Source organism: Crocuta crocuta, unplaced genomic scaffold, assembly GCF_008692635.1.
Source record: "Crocuta crocuta isolate KB4526 unplaced genomic scaffold, BGI_CrCroc_1.0 scaffold54, whole genome shotgun sequence".
Lineage (NCBI taxonomy): Eukaryota > Metazoa > Chordata > Mammalia > Carnivora > Hyaenidae > Crocuta > Crocuta crocuta.
Window position 1 is genome coordinate 3,002,275 of NW_027530356.1, and position 18,286 is coordinate 3,020,560.

General features: G+C 36.8%; 1 protein-coding gene across 1 annotated transcript in view; it reads right to left on the reverse strand.

Moving 5' to 3' along the window:
* The window catches only part of LOC144233061 (ceruloplasmin-like), a 29,521-nt gene extending 12,923 nt beyond the window's left edge, over window positions 1–16,598 (reverse strand). The window contains 13 exon segments of the mRNA XM_077765857.1: window positions 1,410–1,549; window positions 2,345–2,552; window positions 3,441–3,653; window positions 4,282–4,432; window positions 5,989–6,200; window positions 6,728–6,868; window positions 7,245–7,375; window positions 9,012–9,177; window positions 11,833–12,075; window positions 12,897–13,067; window positions 13,570–13,782; window positions 15,199–15,439; window positions 16,440–16,598. Coding sequence (XP_077621983.1) covers window positions 1,410–1,549; window positions 2,345–2,552; window positions 3,441–3,653; window positions 4,282–4,432; window positions 5,989–6,200; window positions 6,728–6,868; window positions 7,245–7,375; window positions 9,012–9,177; window positions 11,833–12,075; window positions 12,897–13,067; window positions 13,570–13,782; window positions 15,199–15,439; window positions 16,440–16,598 — 2,389 coding nt within the window.
* Window positions 16,599–18,286: the final 1,688 nt, after the last annotated feature.

Here is an 18,286-nt window from a genome sequence, read left to right on the forward strand (position 1 = left end):
CTCTAGAAAACTTACTTTGGTGAGCATCAGTTAATGCCTACGAAAACACACAATTTAGATGTGAAATCTTTACATTCTTCTTGACAAACCTTATCATTTAAACCTTTTATTCTTTCCGCCCTTTAGTGGAGAATTAGGAGAAGCTGAAGGCCTTTTTATTGGCGAAGGGTGATTTTTTTTTTTCTCACAGACCGAAGACCCCTTCATTATACTCTCTCTCCCTTCCATCCAGGTCAAGAACTGGAGGTAAAAAAAAGTTTTTTTAAAACTTCTTTCTATTTAGAGTGGATTATATCAGTGACTAAAAATTCTGGTTTTGAGATTAACTAAGCAGTAAGAATTCTCTTTGAACTTGTGCTATAATTAAGTGCAATCAGAGCCCTGAAGACATCTGGTGGACACTAGATGGTAGCAGAGACATCTTCGGTTTGTCCCCTTGGCTGGTCCACCTTTCCAAACACTATGCTTGTTTTCCCTTTTCCATAAAGTGTTTTCCTTTTTTTCTTTTTATAAATAATAATGGAATCTAGAGGGTCATACTGTATTATTTATCTTGATGCACTCATCCAGAATCCTAGTGAAAACTAACATTCTGCTGTTACTAAAGATAGGAGCCCACCCAGTAACAGTAGGAACTGGGTAGCATAGACCTCTTTCTTGGGGCCACAAATGGGGAAGTTCATGAGGCCAAGGAGAAGCCAAGGAGAGTAAGATTTTCTCCAACTGCATGTAAACCCATCTTCAGAGGGTCCCACACCAGAAAATAGCCTCCAGTAGACAGACACACAGATATCAAGACCCGAATAAAATTTGGGAATATGGAAATGCCATGTGACTTCTGGAAATACTGTGCAACATATGGAAATGTCATTTGACATATGAAAACATCATATGACCTCTGGAAATGCTGTGTGACTTAGGGAAATATTACATGCAGGTGCTTTGGGGTGACTTATAATTTTCTTAACTTACCTGTCAAGGGTAGAAGAAAGGGCTGTAATTTTCCTCACTCTTGGACAGAAGATGAAACTAAATATTAACACTTTAAGTGTTTAAGTTAAACACTTAAACAAAGAGGCCCTTTCCTCACTATAGTAGAGCTTCTGGGCAACAGTTTAATATCAGTGAAATACTCTCCAAAGGCTATTTGTAAGGTCTCTCTAGAATTCATGAGTTCTGAGGGTAAGAAGCCAGGTAATCTGAAACTAACCACATTAATTTTCTATGGTCTCTTCATTTTCTATGAAATAACACTTCAATCAATTTGCTTGATTCAAAAAGTGCCTACCAACAAACAAGTTAGAGGTTGAGTTATAGGCATTTTCCTCTGTCAAGATAAAGGTTAACGATATCCTCCATGTGTACAACAATCTCTAGTGACTGAGGACAAGAATATCATGTGTTAATACCTAGTATACCCAGATGTTTTTCATCTTCATTTCTTTTTGTTTGATTCGTAAATGTGATATCCTCATACTGACGGTATATGACTTTCTTGTATTTGGACCCAAGATATGTCCCAGTTTTATCCAAATATATGTTTGTTTTGCTTTATGGAAATAGAAACAAAAACAAAAAAAAAGCCAAGTTAGTTAATTTAACAATTAAATTAGACTAATTCTCATGTGGAAGGACTCCTTATTGAAATAACACGATTGATTAATGTCTAGAGGCTACTTCACCATGGAAAGTAATTCTTCTTAAAAAATATCAGTTCTGGTAAGATTGTTGGTTATTCACTCTACTTTAAAACATATTTTCAGTATGAAATTTTAGTTTCGATAAATGAATAAATAGTAGAAGTGAAAGTCAGAGAAAGAAATCAAATTTTACACACACACACACACAAATGAGTCTTCGGTTTGAGGTTCCCAGAAGAAGAAAGATTGACAGAAACAAATGAAGACAGAAAGGAAATCTGCCTGATGCCAAGTGTTAAATGTAGTTGAAGTCACATTCATGACACCTCAGCATGAGGAGATTGACTGGTAACACACCTGAGGAAGATCGGAAGCAAGAAATGAAAAGAAAGACAGGAAGAAACAGAGCATAGAAGTAAGCGATGCAGATATTTAGGAAGATTTGAAGCCACTTATAATTGAAGGAATGGCACACGGATACTCTGTGAAGTTTATTTGTAGTGGAACGCATCCTAAGCACATGCATGCCTCATACATACCCCGCAGACACACCCATCACACACATGCACGCCAAATGCACAAGGCACACCAGGCAAATACACAATGCGTGCACACACAGGCACATGTGTGAAAGACTGAAAAAGAAAAGGTGGAGGACTCTGGAATGAACCCTTCCCGGTTTGAGATGGAAGGTAGGGCCATACTTCTTTCCTTGTAAATGCTGCAGTTCTTTCTCCCACTTCCTGCTGGGAGAATAATCCCACACAATTTCCTCAGCTGCGATATAAATGGTTTTCTCTTCCTCATACTGTGTTTGATCAGGGCTTGGCTTCGAACACTGCCTCACGTGGTATTTATGCTTCATGCCTCCTAGATAGTGCTCTGTTGTCATGCAAACCACATTAAAAGTTCCTGGAGGCAAGTAAGAAGAGTGGGTAAAGCTCTGCATTCGGATTTCTCTGTGAAGTCATCTATAAGATATAAACCCCCAAATGAAATATAGTAAGACAGTCTACTTATTTTTTTTCATTAATTTCACAGATGCTTATTTATTCTCAATGCCAGGCATAGTTCTAAACATCAGTGAACAAAATAGCTAAAAATCCTTGTCCTTGGGGTTTATATTGCAGGGTGGGTGTTGTCGAGATAAGCAATAAACACAGCAGGTAACTTTGATATAGTTGGAAGCTGATAAGAGCTATGGATTAAAGAAGGCAGAACAGTGTAAGGAAGATTGAGAATCCTGGGTGGGGCAGAGAGGGGCAGGGAGAGGTCAAGGGAGAAACTAGCATTATTCTATAGGTTGATCAGGCTAGGCCCTGACACCTCTAACCATTTTCTGATATGGGGGTGCCTTTTAAAAACATTTTACCAGCAGCAATCAACCTCACTGAAGTGAGAAAATTTCCCTAGAGAGCAAAGGCAGAGAGAAGACAGAAACAGAAGGAAGGCCTGGGAAACAAATGAACAGAAGAGTAAGAAATGGAGAAGATAATAGAATAAAAACAAGTTCAATGCTTCAAGGCATCTTCATCGCTTTTGAGGAGCTGGGTTGATTTTGAGGAGCAAGGAGTCTGGTGCCCAGGAAGAGAAAACTGAGAGAGGTGGAGGCTATTTTTATGTCCTGGAAAATGATACACTACTGCTCCTATAAATTAAATGGAGCAGGGGAATGGTATTTTAATCATTTGCATATGGTCATTTTTTTTTTTCTGTACAAACAATATTCAGTGCATGTAAAGACACTGTTTTTCACAATTCGGACATGTTTCAGTCTGAAAGAGAAGATCGACTACTTACCTAAGGAATCTGGTGTCATAGAAAGTGTCTGAGAGATGTGGGGAAACAGAGAGATGGTGTCATCCCTTGATCCTAAGGAAGTGAAGGTATTTCCTGAAAAATATATTCCATGTAAGTCTTTTTCTGATCCCACACTAAGAACATGCCATGAAATGTTGTCTCCTAAGCACATATCCAGTCCAGGCAGATTTCCATACATGTATCCATTTATGGCTATAAGACATTTGTGACAAAGAAAAGAATATTTAATTTATTGTAACTTGGCATCTCTTGAAACTCAGTGAAGGACAAATCATAAAGCAGCTCATTCATGTAAGAATCTCAAGATTGAGTTAAACCCTTTTTTAGAATGGAAACTAATGCCAAAGAGGCAATTACTTGTCCAGTGTCATTAAGTTAATATTGAGAGCAGTTAAGATCAGAGTCCAAGTCCCCAGATTCTAGACCAATCCTTTCCCCCTATACCTGTAGTCTTCAAAAACTAACCAATCAACCAACCAATCAAGTAACTAACCAACTCAGTAAACACTCCACCCACCTACACCACTAATTTGGGAGTAGAAAAATACGTGAGTTTTATGTCTCACATCTAGTAATAGCTAAACAATATAGTGCACCAAAAAGGCATTGTTAAATATTTAGTAAACTGAACTTAACATAATCATTTTAATTGTTAATTTTTTTGTGTGTGGGGAAGTTAACTTTAAAAGAAACATGAAACATAGTAACCAAAACTAGGGGGAAAAATGTTTGTCTCTCTTAAACAATCCCAAATTCTTTAGGCTCAGTGAAATTAACCAACTGTTAATGCATTTATCTTGTAAACTGAATGTTCCCTTACAGTACATCTGGTTAGACTCTTGGAAGTCTGGATCCTCTTTATCCACATTTTCAGGTTTTGTAGTGAAGGCTCTGATATTTTCATCTAAGAGATAGCTTTTATTTTCATCAAATATTGTGGCAAGCAGGTAAAACTCTTTGTCTTTTCCCTTCTGTAGATAAGAATAGAAAATAGAATAGGTGTGAAATATAGATAGTCTATATACAAAGTCTAGTCAAATAGTTGATCTGTACATAGGATTTCCTATATAAAAAGGGATTTGTATAATCCTGGAAAATCCACTTACGGACATTTATATAAAGGCATGAATCCCAGTGAATGGATTTATCACAGAACAAAGAAGTTAAAAATTCTCTACAGCTGTTTGCATGTAAAGCTTTTACTCTGAACTTACAAAGCCCTACATCTGAACTTCATAAAATTGAACTGTATGATCATAGATGTGTATAGTGGCTTTTCATGGGATGCTTTATAGAAAGTAAGTTAGGTAAAATGTTTTCAATTCTAGAAAGTCTGCATTCTTACCATTTCTGAAGAAATTAAATACGTACACATATTTATATTTTTAGATAGATAGAAAAATTATATGTACTATAAGAATTATGAGACTTAAAACACTTTCATTGTATGGATGACTATTAAATCTCATTTTTAAAGAAAATATATGTTCGATTATACATATATTTATTTGGAGGGATTTATTAGGCTTTATTACCTTATAAATTATAAATGCAAAAAGGAAATTGGATATTAGTTGAATTGTGAGTAAGGAATAAGGGAAATTCATTTGTCAAGCATTTATCGAGCACCTACTACAATGTCAGAGAGGGGCTGTGGTTGTAACAAAAGAATTAAAAAAACTTGTGTGTGGTTTCAAGAAACTTATAGTCTGGTGGGACAGAAAGGCCAGTAAATATAATTGCATAGATAAGTGATCCAACAGAAACATACACAAGAAACTATGGTAACCTGTAGAAACCACTTTAGTTGGCGAATATTGTCTGAAGGGCAGGAAGGGACCTTCAGTCTGACTTTTAAAAATGTCTCCCCTTTTAGCAGGTAAAGGAAGAGGACAAAATCAAAGAGATGTGTATTAGCCTTCCTTCCTCAGGAACTAGCAAGCTAATTTTGTAGTGGAGCCAGAATTGCATGTGCAGGGTGGCAGAGAAGGCTCATGAATTTGGAGGGATCAACAGGGCCTCATGTGTTGGTTTCTGAAGCAACAGACTTCAGAGCGATTTTTCATGTGGAGAGTGCTATAGCTGGATTTGGAAGGAAGGGATGTGGAGCTAATTTGAAGCAGGGTGAGAGTGGAAACAGGAGCCAGGAGGTTAAAGAAATTCAGAAAGAGGAGATGGTGACTCAAATAAGGCAGGGGTATTGGGAGTTTGGTGACTAATGTTGGAAGTGAGAAAGGAGTTGTTGACAAAGTACTGGGATGGGTGATGTCATTAACTAAGAGACAGAGTAGAAGAAAAAAAGCTGATTTATAGGCGAGAGGGGCAGAGAGTGGTTGTCCAGAGTGAGATAAAGAGTTAGGGTAGGTATTCATTGGGCAGAGGAAGATACAGGTCTGGAATTAAGAAATGGATAGAATTGGGAGAATCAGCACACAAAAGAAATTCATTGCCACATTACTTTTCCCCTGCAGCTCTGTCTCAGGCAACCCCTCACCAAGGCATATCTGGACATAGTTCCATGACTCACCTGTTTGCCATCCTTTCCAAGACTTCCATTTTTGCACACGACCAGAGGCCCTACAAGGCCAGTATTGATGTCTATTGTCATATTTACTGAGGAATAGTATAACCAAGTCAGGCAGTTGGGATCTGTGGAGGTAGGACCCACATCTCTTGGGACTTCCCATGTATAGACAAATGTCATGCCAGGATTTACATGCGAGGAGGGTGGAGGGATACCTAGTGAGAAACAAATATTTGTGAAAAGAGACCTAGGACCAGAAGTACCCTAGTCTAGACTATGAGATCTCTGTGTGCAAAGACGTATCTTGCTCACCTTGTAGCACCTTGGGTGGTAGTTGAAAGGTGTTAAAGATGGATTACTGCCGTAATAAGGACACAGAGCTGGTATGATGTGAAAATCATAATGATCTTAAGAAAATTATGAAAATGATTTTCTTAAGATCATTATGATTTTCTTTTTATCTTATTTTTAAAATTTGAGAGATAGAGCGTACATGCACACACTGGTATGAGCAGGCAGAGAGGCAGAGAGACAGAGACAGAAAATCTCAAGCAGGCTCCACGCTCAGTGTAAAGCCTGCTGTGGGCTCAATCCCAATGACCCTGGGATCATGAGAAGAGCGGAAATCAAGAGTTGGAGGCTCAACCGACTGAGCCACCCAGGCGCCCCAGGAGGAGTTTTATTTTCCAAATAGCATTCTATTGCATATGACTTGCTTGGGCTTCCCTTGCTCTGTACTTACCTCCTCCAGGTGTTTTGTAGAAGGAGCCCTCGTTGCTCTTGTTGTAACGTAGTCCATGGGGATGAATGCTGAGTGGCAGGGAAGCATTGTTATAAAAAGTGATCTTGATGGTCTGTCCCACTTCTGCCTTAATGACAGGGCCTAGAAACCAACAGAATTAGTAGAAGTCCTCAGTTTTCACAAACACAATTGTGAGGTATGTTACTTGAGTAAGTTTCTTCTAGGAACAAATTAAGATGATGTCATGAACCAGAAATGCATCCAACTGCAAGAGCTCTAGATGATTCAGGGTCTTTTTAGAAAGTCACTTTGGATCATGTGAATATATTAATCTTATTGGATGTACAGGGACAAAATAATGTAGTTTAGAACTGCATGAATCAGAATGTATTGTTTTCCTAAGGTTATAAGAGGACAGCTAAAATCTCTAAAACCGTGAGAAGTGCATACTATTTTGATTGCACAGAATATGTGGAAATGGTGTTTATAGCCCTGCAAACTATGAATAGAATTTTACCAAGGATTCCAAGGTGCTTTTCTCTCGCCTTCTGTGTTCGGAAGGAAGCATCTGTGTATTCACGGAAAACTATTTTATTGTAAGATCCTCCAATTCTGGTTGGGCTTTTTTCAAAATATACCTGAGATTCACTGTGCAGAGAAAATAGATACACAAAAAACTTTTAAATTAACAGTGATCATGTGAAAAGAAGGCAAGAATCTACATATATCCATTTTAAAGTACTTGTAATTTATTTATAAAAGCAATGCATGCTCATTTTAGAAAATTTGAAAAATAAGAAGAAATATGACAAAAATTTTTTAAATCTTCATAATCTCATTACCTATATATAACTGTGATCAACATTTTCCATGGACTTCTTGTCAGTCTTTTATCTATGGATGGATATATAAGTATCTATGTCTGTCTACCTGGTAGTTTATCTACACATTTTCTTCTGGAATAAAATATTTTTTTTTCCAGTCAGGTAGTTAACAAACACTATTTTTTAAACAACTATGTGCAGAGATGCTAGACTATTAAGATGAGAGATGTCATTCTTATTTTTAAATTTTATTATAATAAAATTAAATTGGGTCCCCTANCATAGAATTTCATAGCCAGGATAGTCAAGCAAGCTGAAAAAAAAATCTACTAATTCATACTTATTTAATATACAATGAGAGTTAGACCTAACTCTGAATCTAATTTTTTCTTTAAGCCCAGATATCTTTCATACAATTAATGCAAAATTTCCATTACACAGATTGAATAATTTGTTGATGAGCTTTAAAATGTAAGAAAAAATATTCACTTGATATAACAGTCTTAGTTTTCTCAAAATTTCTGTAAGCAATTTGGAGAAAAATAAATACCATGGGAAGCATTTCTTGATATTTTTATAACTTGATATTTTCTGACATATAACTCATTCAACAGACCCGAAGGGTTAAAACTCCTATAATCTTTGGGGAGCCTAGATGGTTCAGTTGGCTGAGCATCTAACTTCAGCTCAGGTCATGATCTTGTGGTTCATGAGTTCAAGCCTCATGTCAAATGTTTAAGAATAGACATTAAAATTTTTTTTTAAATAAAACTGTAATCTTTGAGTTGGTAAATATAATTATAGCAGTTAGACTATCAGAAAGACTTTTTGTGTACTCTTAAATGCTGATGCCACAGTAATATGTTTTGGTCTTAGTTTTTGGTCATGAAAAAAGTAACTGGTAATATATTCTTAGATGTTATTAATAAAAAATATTTATAAAATGTGATTTAAGAATGTCATAAGAAAGAATTTTAAAAAGTAATTTAAAAATAATTTCATTTCTTGTTTTAATTAAGAAATAAAATTCTTAATTTCAAAAGTATTAAAAAATAATTTCACAAGAAATTATTTAATTATGCCTTCAGACCTTAGCAAGAAAATATAAATTATATGTAACATTTTAAAAAAATCTTTGTAAAATTGTTATTGATAACATTATCCACTGTGTCTCATAATTATATATAATAAATCTATTTTAAAATTTAGTGCTAGGAAAAAATCAATGAGTGGTATGTTTCGTTTTGTACTGGCTACCAAGGTATAGGCAAAATAGAGAACTATTTTGTGTGGTAGTGATTTTTCGACTCAATATTTTCTAATTACTGATATTTTTCTACCTTTATTTTATCAGTACCTTTTTATTTTAAGATGCCTAAATCTTTTTTAAGAGTAGCTGGTTATGAAAAAGTTCAATTATCTTTATTTAACCATAAATATTTTAATCCCTGAGTGATTACCTTCCAGTGGCTGTTAAATTTTTTTTAGTGAAGAAATTTATACCAGATGGAGCATAGTTCCAAACAATTTTTTCAGCAGCAATATAGTAATGTATAACACGTGTCCTAGTAAGTTTTGTTGAAGGTTTGTGGCAATTCGTTACATTGAAAAAGGCCTGCATACTATCTGAAAAATAGTAAACCCAAGTAGAGAATGTTATTAAAATATTTTTCTTATTCCTAAATATTTTGTATCTTAGTCAACAATATTGCAATGTCTCGTTTTTTGAGAAATTCAAGGTATTTTACTTATGGACTCTGTGTAAAAACCTAAAGTGTAAGAAGCAAGTACAAAAAGCAGGATACAAAGATGGATGTTAGAGGAACATATATTACCGGAGAATAATAATCTCCATTGGACCAGTCTCTAGAAGATGGTGCCTGTGTACCAGGAAGAATTGAGAGTTGTTTTGGCCAAAAACATCTTTCCTCGTGGGTATAAAATTACTACCATTAGTCACGAATGAATTACTTGATTTCTTAGGTTAACTAGTTGGCAGGCAGGAAGAAAATGAAGGCAGGAAACTTTCCATGAGGGCATCAGTCCTGTGCTTTGATTTCAGAGCACTGTCGGTGGGAGTGTAAATTAGACTTTTTGAGTAGACTTTTTGGAAGGCATTCTGGCAGAATTTGTTGTAATTAAACACCCTGCAGTATATAATTTCACTTCTTGGTAGTCAACCAAGAAGAATATTTGCATATACATAAAAAGATACAAATAAAATGTATAAACTATGTCATTGGTAATAAGCCAAAAAAGTGGAAGCAATTCAAACAAAGTCCAATCAAGAGGCATGGTTAAATAACTCAGGATACATCCCCAGTGTGGAAAAGTACACAAAAATTTATAAGAATAAGTTAGATGTATGGGGAATGTCATAGAAAAGATTTCAAGACATATTGGTGGATGAAAAAAGAATACAATATAGTAGAAAATTATATGCAGTGTGATCTACTTATATCAAACAAAACACAAAATATAGCTGTGTATTTTTGTTTCTACATGTTCATATATTACGTGAAAATGCATAAAAACAGGTCCAAGTATTCGTACCCAGGGTGTACTATCTAGGAAGGGATAAGGATGGTGATGGAAGGGTTGGACTAACAGTGTGTCCTTAAATTCTCTAAAGACAAAAACCACAACATTTGATTTATTTGCTAATTGTTGTGGTCTAAACACTCCCACTGTGGGCAGTCTGAAGTTACCAAGAGTTTACCAGCTGGCTGTCTTAACTCTCAGCCCTCTTGAGATGTTACGAGGTGGCCCCCATACATCACATTAGACTTTCACTCTTTCTGCCTGCTGTTCCCCCATCTATTCCTCCCCCCACCTCTTTCGTTCCCCTTTCTGTCCTTCCTTTCTTTCCAACAAAAGTCTATCCATGTATCCTTGTAATCACTAATAACATAAAGTAGAATTTTAAGCAGATTTTAAGTAAACATTTTTAAAAGAGTGGAAGTAAAATTTTCAAACCACATACAACTCTAGGACACAGAAAGAGACTGATTAAACACATGAGAAAGCTATGGAGTCAATCAAATCAGCCAAGGAACTCTCAGGCATTTCTTCAATTGTGCTTAGGGCCAACCGTATTCTTTCAGCAGAGTTGAGGGCCAGACCTGACTTGAAGACACCCTCTGTAAAGTAAATAACTAGGAAGACTGGAGCTGAATGTACATTTTCACCTGAAAATGGAATTCCTTTCTAAGTGAGAAACTTCTAATCATTAAATTTAATCCTTGAGTTATAGGAACTACATAACCCTTTTCCCATAACCCTAGGACGGCCACAACACATAGGAAATCCTGATAAATACTTGCTGTGTACTTCTTTAAGTAATTAACTGAAGCATGATGCTAATCAAAGGATGGGACTTAGAAAAGATGAGTTTTGATCAGAAAAGTAAACCCCATTTTTGTACAAAAAATGAAAAGTGAAATTCTTCAATTCTAATAACAATCACGTTTTTTGATCGAAAGGTAAAACAAAACATTTGCAAGATTGTATGTAGCATTTGGTCCTATTTAAGACTGGAAAAGATTAATAACTTCATAACTGGCCATCATGTTATTCAATGGAGACTGTGAATGAAGAGGCAAATAAATGAAAATACATAGGTTTCCTGAGCTCTGGACTAGAATAATTTGATCCTACATAATTCCTGGCAATTCTTCTTATAGGGTTTTGCACAAGTGTTTTAACCTCTTGAAACTTATTTTCTCAACTAAAAAACAAACAAACAGACAAACAGTAATATGTGCTTTGACATTCAGGCTTTTTGTAAGGCTCACCACCTAATAAATATAAAGGTTTTGGGGGGCACCTCAGTGGCTCAGTCTGTTAAACGTCCTACTGGCTCAGGACATGATCTCATAGTTTGTGAGTTCAGGCCCCATATTGGGCTCTGTGCTGAGAGCCTAGAGCCTGAAACTTGCTTTGGATTCTGTGTCTCCCTCTCTCTCTGCTCCTCTCCCACTCCCACTCTGTCTCTGTGTCTCTCTCAAAAAGAAATAATTAAAAAATTAAGAAACAATTTAAAAAAGGTTTTTAAAAACAAAACAAAACAAAACAACCTAATATATCTAAAAAGGTCCGTTTTTATGGAGTTAAGTGTCAGAAACCTGGGTTCTAGTTCTAATCTCTTCACCTACTTTCCAAACACAATACCATCACCTCCCTAGAAATAAGTTTCTCTATTTGGAAGATAAGGCATTTGTGATGGGTTGTAGCCTTGAAAGTTCTCTGAGCCTGCATTACATAAAGGTAATAAATTCCTACCATATATCTGGCATCCCAGCTTCCACACTCCAGGGCCCTTGGCCACCATGAAGGCATCTTCTAGTGAGGCCGGGAAGACGGTGATGGTGTCCTTCCTGTGATTCCGAGATATCAGAGTTTGTCCATGCAGATAGAGAGGGTGTATGTCCAGCACACCACCCATGCCAACAATATACCACTTGACCCTGTCCTCTACGCACATGGTGAGATTGGGCAGATTTCCATACATGTATCCGTTTATTGCTGAAAATGAACGTATATTTTATTTTACTTTATCTTTTAAGTAAACTCTACCCCCAACTCAGAGCTCAAACTCACGACCCTGATATCAAGGGTTGCATGCTCTACCAACTAAGCCAAGAAAACAAACGTGCCTTGATCTATCATACATGGTAGATCAGAACCACATGCTATACATTCTGCGCATTTCCTCATTATACAAACCTCACCGTGTCAACATTCTTCTCATGCATAATCTACCACAGGATTTGACTTTTGTTTCACACATGAAAAGGCTATCAATATTCTATATAATCAGAAGTGTTAGGAGCACAGAGAGTTAGAGGAAAGAGAAGGAAAGTTAAGCTGGAAGGCAGGGAGCAGAGCCGAGAGAAAAGAATAGAAAGAAGCTAAGTCCCATAAGGAAGAGAACAAGGACAGATAGAGGTGACTGAGATGAGGAGAGCATCTTTTCTGAAAAATCCTATGTAGAAACACATTTTTGTGAAATGTGTCAGTTATGTTTCTGTTCTTCCATAATAGCTTATTACCTTAAAATTACATCCTTCAAAAAAAATTACATCCTTCCTATGTACTGCCCATCCACTTTTGATCAATATCAGACTTTAGAAAACATATGCATCTACCTAGCTTTATGTACTATGACACTTTACAAACTAGCAAGACTTACTAGATGACTTGCATATCAACCAGTGTGCCCTGGGCGAAAAACTGGAAAATGTAGACACAACCACATAAACTTGAACAAAAGGAAATCACTAAATAGAATTGCAGAAATTAGAATTACAGGATATTATGAATAAGAAAGTTTTCTTTAATCTTACAGTGCATCTGATTGCTCTCCTGGAAGCCAGAGTCACTCATATTTACTTTGCCAGATTCAATACACGTCTTAATATTTTCATCGATATACCAGCTACTGTTTTCATCAGTTATAGATAACATCAAAACATAAGACCTGTCGATATTTTTTTCAGTGTCTCCATCCAATGTGCCTGAAACATAAAGAACAACAAAACTTGCTCTTCGCAAAAATTATTTTTGCTGTGAAATAAACTGGTGATTCTAATTGATTCAACTTAAAATATAAAAATAAAATCTTGCATATCTACAGACAGAACCGTAAGGAGCAAAGCATGCAAGGAACAGACAGACAGCTTCTCATCTTCCTACTTTATTCCACTCTGCTGATTCAACATATCTCTGTAGAAGAAAGGGCTCCATCATTTTGTGTAGAGATGGCTTCAGTGAGGTTTACTGGGTTTGACTACCATCTAGTGACCATCTTGCATCACTGGTCTTGAACTAAGGCATTGGACTCACCATCGCCATCTCGTGCTCAGAGTCTGAGAGGGCAGCTTTACTTTCTCCACTGGAGAATCAAGGTCAAGGCAGGAAAAGAGAGCTCATTTGATAGAAAAATTCCACTAGAAGAGCAAGGGAGAGCCCGCTTATTCTGGTTCTATTGCTACAATGAGATCTTTAAAAATATGTTACCTCTTTTGCAAGTCAGAATTGGTCCAATAAGACCGGAAGCCACATCTTTCGGAGTGTCTACGTGGGAGTGGTAAATCCGTGTCACACAGTTACTGTCATTGGGGCCAGGTCCTTGTTTCTCTTCTACATACCACTTGTAAGTGTATTGTGCCCCTGGCTCCAGGTGATCATCTGCCTTTTGCAGGCCCGTAGTATTATCAGGATAGAGAGCACCTAGGAAACATAATCGGCACTGCGGTCACAGTAACCATCGGCAGCACTATTTTGAATGTGACTCATGCTTCTCTATGAAGCCATAAATGTATGTTATTTTATATTTTCAGAATCAAATGTGCATTTCTCCCTTCTTCTTTCCTGCTTCCTGTCTCTTCTTCCTTAGCTGGCTTCCACCTGAATGCCCAGTGTGCCCAGTTTCTAGACGAAACTAGAATGAGGCGGGCAGCATAACTGCACACCATTATCACCATTACTGATGAATTCCAAAAATATTTACTGTGCATCTACTATATCCGTAGACCTTAGATACAGAAGTCTGGGCTCCTGAGTTGCCTTCCCTATTTTCTTCACTGCAAATCAGACTTGGGACCCCAGGCATCAAGAGGCATCCATGTGTCCTCCACTGGAGTGCAAAAGTGGCCCTCTGCATAGCTTACCTTACCCTGAGCTATACCCCAGTTCTGAATCTGGGGACTTTCTCTTCTTTCTTTCTCCTTTTCCTAGAATTTTGCCTCTGATCTTTATCTCTTGAGGCTGGAGCCTTCATAACTATGAATAAAATCCCTCCATTCAATAGAAGATTTGGAAGCATGGACAACTTCTCACACATTTATTTTCAGGACCTCCTTTCTCCACGCTGAACACAAAACCTTCTTTGTTGGCTTTTTCTTCCCTTCCTTTTTCCAACACCATTAGGCAACTGTGAGTATAGATGTTTACGAGACAAGATACTGCCGGGAAAATAATGATTGTTCTTGACGCTGATGTTTTCAAGAGGCTAATCCTCATCCATTAGGAAATGAAATGAGGTGGGGGCAGAATATTATTTTTGCCAAGCTAACATTTGTTCATAAGTGTCTCCTACCAAAAAATTTGAATGAGACCCATGTTTTCTCCATTAAGCCATGAATAGAGTTAGTTTGTATTATTATTGTCATTATTATTAAAATTATTAGTGAAAAGTATGTTTCCTTTCCCAGGAATTGCACAAGAATAGTCACTTAGTCAAGATGAGAAAATGAAAAAGGACTGTCTTGGATATAAACATTAAAGGTAATCAGGGGCATCTGGTTGGCTTAGTCAGTTAAGCATCTGACTTCAGCTCAGGTCATGATCTCACAATTCATGAGTTCAAGCCCTATGTTGGGCTCTGTGCTGACAGTTCAGAGCCTGAACCCTGCTTCAGATTCTATGTCTCCTTTTTCCCCTGTCCCTCCCCCACTTTTGCTCTGTCTCTTTCACTCTCAAAAAATGAATAAACATTAAAAAAAATTTTTTTAAACATCAAAAGTAAAAGCCTGCATTTATCCCAAACTACTACTATTTGATAATTCCCCTGCTTTCCCTGCAGTAATGGGCTCATACTTCCCATAAACAACAACTCAGAAATATAAGGTAAGAGGACACACTTACCTTCATTTTCTTTAGTGTAACTGAGTCCGTGAGGATGGAAACTATAGATTCTTGAAGCAAAATTTTTTACATGTACATAAATGAAGTCTCCAGTCTCTGCCTTAATTATTGGACCTAAAAATCCCAGCCAGGATGGTTTTTCTATGATCGTTTGAAATGTGTCATTAGTATACTGAAAATACAAAGCCTTTTTATAAACAGATCCTATCCTGTTTGGGCCTCCTTGTAGATATGCATAGGACTGAAACTCTCTGTAAAAAAATAAACAAAGAAACTAAAAGTGAGAACTTTAACACATTTTGACAGGAAAGAAAAAATGTTGAATCCACTGAAACTAGAAGTAAGAAGCTTTGCAGTCTGATTTTGATAGACAAAATTCAAGACACTAGAGAAAATGTGAAAGGAGTTAAAAAACAAAAGATGTTGTAAGCAAAGAGAACATTGGCATATGTGCTAAAGCGATCAAATACAAATACACATGGCATTTTGGTTTGCAAGACTTATCAAATTCTTTGTACTAAAAGCCACAAAAAGGTTTCTAACCCCACTTGAAGGTTACTTTAGATCTTGAGCATTAGATCAAGTCTTATGACTTAGAATTGTTTACACATTTAAATGGATTTGTGGATTTGTTGGTAGACTTAGGGTCATTTCGCCAACAAATACGGTAAATCAGAACCCCATCCATAACCCCTAGATTTCTTCCTCCTGAATATTTGAAAAAAGAAATCAAGAAGATGGCTGCAATTTTTACAATCTCCACCACACCCTCCATATCAGAAGAAAATGTGTTGTTTTATATCTTGAGCACCACACAAAGTTGATGATAAACACAGAATTAGAGATAATCCCTAAAGTAACATTCCATGATGGTAAGAGTGGCGACAATTCTAAAAGGAAGAATCTGGGGCGCCTGGGTGGCTCAGGTGGTTAAGCATCAGACTTCAGTACAGGTCAAGATCTCAAGATCTGTGAGTTCAAGTCCCGCAGTGGGCTCTGTGCTGACAACTCAGAGCCTGAAGCTGGCTTCAGATTAGTATCTCCCCCTCTCTCTGTGCCCTTCCTCTGCTCATGCTCTGTCTCTCTCTGTCTCTCAGCAATAAGTAAATGTTAAAAAAATATTATGGAATAAGTTCTGATTTCTATCAATATCTGTCTTCTATGACAATAGAAGCTAAATAAATAAACGAGAAAAAAACCAAAAGACAGCAAACAAACAAGCAAACAACGAAAGGTATTACTTACTGATCTTCCAAAAAAGTCTTCCCATTGAGCATATTTTTACCAGTAGGAGCATAGTTCCAAGTGGTTTCTTTGATGCCAATGCTGTAGTGCCTATCTTTTGCCCAACCTGGAGAACTAACAAAAACCAGAAGCATTAATGGTAAAAGGGCCTTCATTTTCAAACCCTAAGCCTGGAGAGGCTAAGTGAGTGATGCCTGCCTTTCTTTTATAATCCAGGCTTTCTTCCTTTATTTGTATCCATTTACATAAATCAGGGTTGCATAAGAGCCCATCATGTGTTTCATCTACACATACGTCATTTTGATTCCAAATGCATTTAGTTTTCATTAGTCAGGCTGGGTGAAATGTTGCACAAACAGAGAATGCTGATTCTTGGCCAGTATTAGAGCTTGCTTGAATTACTGGTACATAGGGCACCCAAGTCATCCATCATCCAGGGACAATTATTATCTGTTCCCAAATTATAGGAATTGTCTACAGTTTATTCTCCAGATCCACTTTCTCACTGTTCCTGTCCATCCTATGTACCATTCCCAGATTCTTCATTACACGTTAATTTTAATAATTTATTCCTCTAGATGCTAACTTAAATTCCTTGTCACTTAACATTATATATTATTCTCAAATTTATTGAGATCTAAGACTGTCCATAATCTAGCTCTCAATCTGATATTTCAAGTTTGTCTACATAATTCACTGCAGTATCTCTTCCCTCTGGGAAGTTGACTGATTGGGGACACAGCGCGGGGTGTGGAGGAATACCTGAACACCACAATCGGGCAGCTCTGAGTTTGCATCTTGCCCAACTCCTCTGTTCACCTGCTGTGTAACCTGTGTGTAATTGTGGAGCTCAACGTCTTCATTTATAAAATGATAATAATAATTAATTTCCCAATTAGGAAGTTGTGAAAATTAGACAAAATAGCACACACTGTAAAGGAGCTTGGGGACACATAAGAAGCCTGGTATACAGTCAGCCTGTAACAAATGTTTTTTACCTCCTTTCTCCCCGTTGTTAGAGTTGCCTTTCTGAATTCATCTGATCATATGTACACCCATTCCCTAGCCTGATATTTTCTCCCTCCCCTTCTCCCTTCCTTGTCCTACTCAATTTTTCCCATTTTTCAAGCCTCCTGAAATTTTACCTCCTCAGTGAAGACGGCCATGATTGTTTTGGCCTATAGACACCTCTCTCTTTCTGAATTCACCAGCTACCGTGTCCAGGCCTGGCAGTTAACCACACAGTTTTGTACTGTTACTTAAATGTTCATGTATTTTCTCAACTCCCAATAGATTATAAATCCTATAGATTACTTCTTTTTACTCTGTATATCTTCTAGAAATGTCAAGGAATAAATGCCAACATTTTTTGGAATAAATAGAGTGTCTTTGTCATAGTTACAGTAAGTAAGGAAAGGAACAGGAGTCTTTGCTATTGATTTGTGTTTCATATATTGGGATATCTCTATTAGACCTTGTTTGAGACTTTCCACTTAGAAAGCCGCAATGCCTTTCAACAATTAGAATGGTATGCTGACTTAGGTTTAGAAACCCACACTTGGGAACATTAAGGCAGTTTAATCATACAGCATGTATTATTTTGCAGCCTGTTTTTATTTCTCAACTACATGTCTTAGACACCTTTATGTATCACTGCCTACAAGTCTACCTCTTTCATTTTAAGTGCACCATTGTTTTTATTATGAATGTAATTCATTTGTTTCTTTAAAACACACAAGATCAAAGTATATTTTTCCTGCGTGTGCAGACTGATGTCTATACAGACTTAAGGAAGTGACAAAAAAAAATAGGATACATATCAAACACAAATACAGCACTGAGA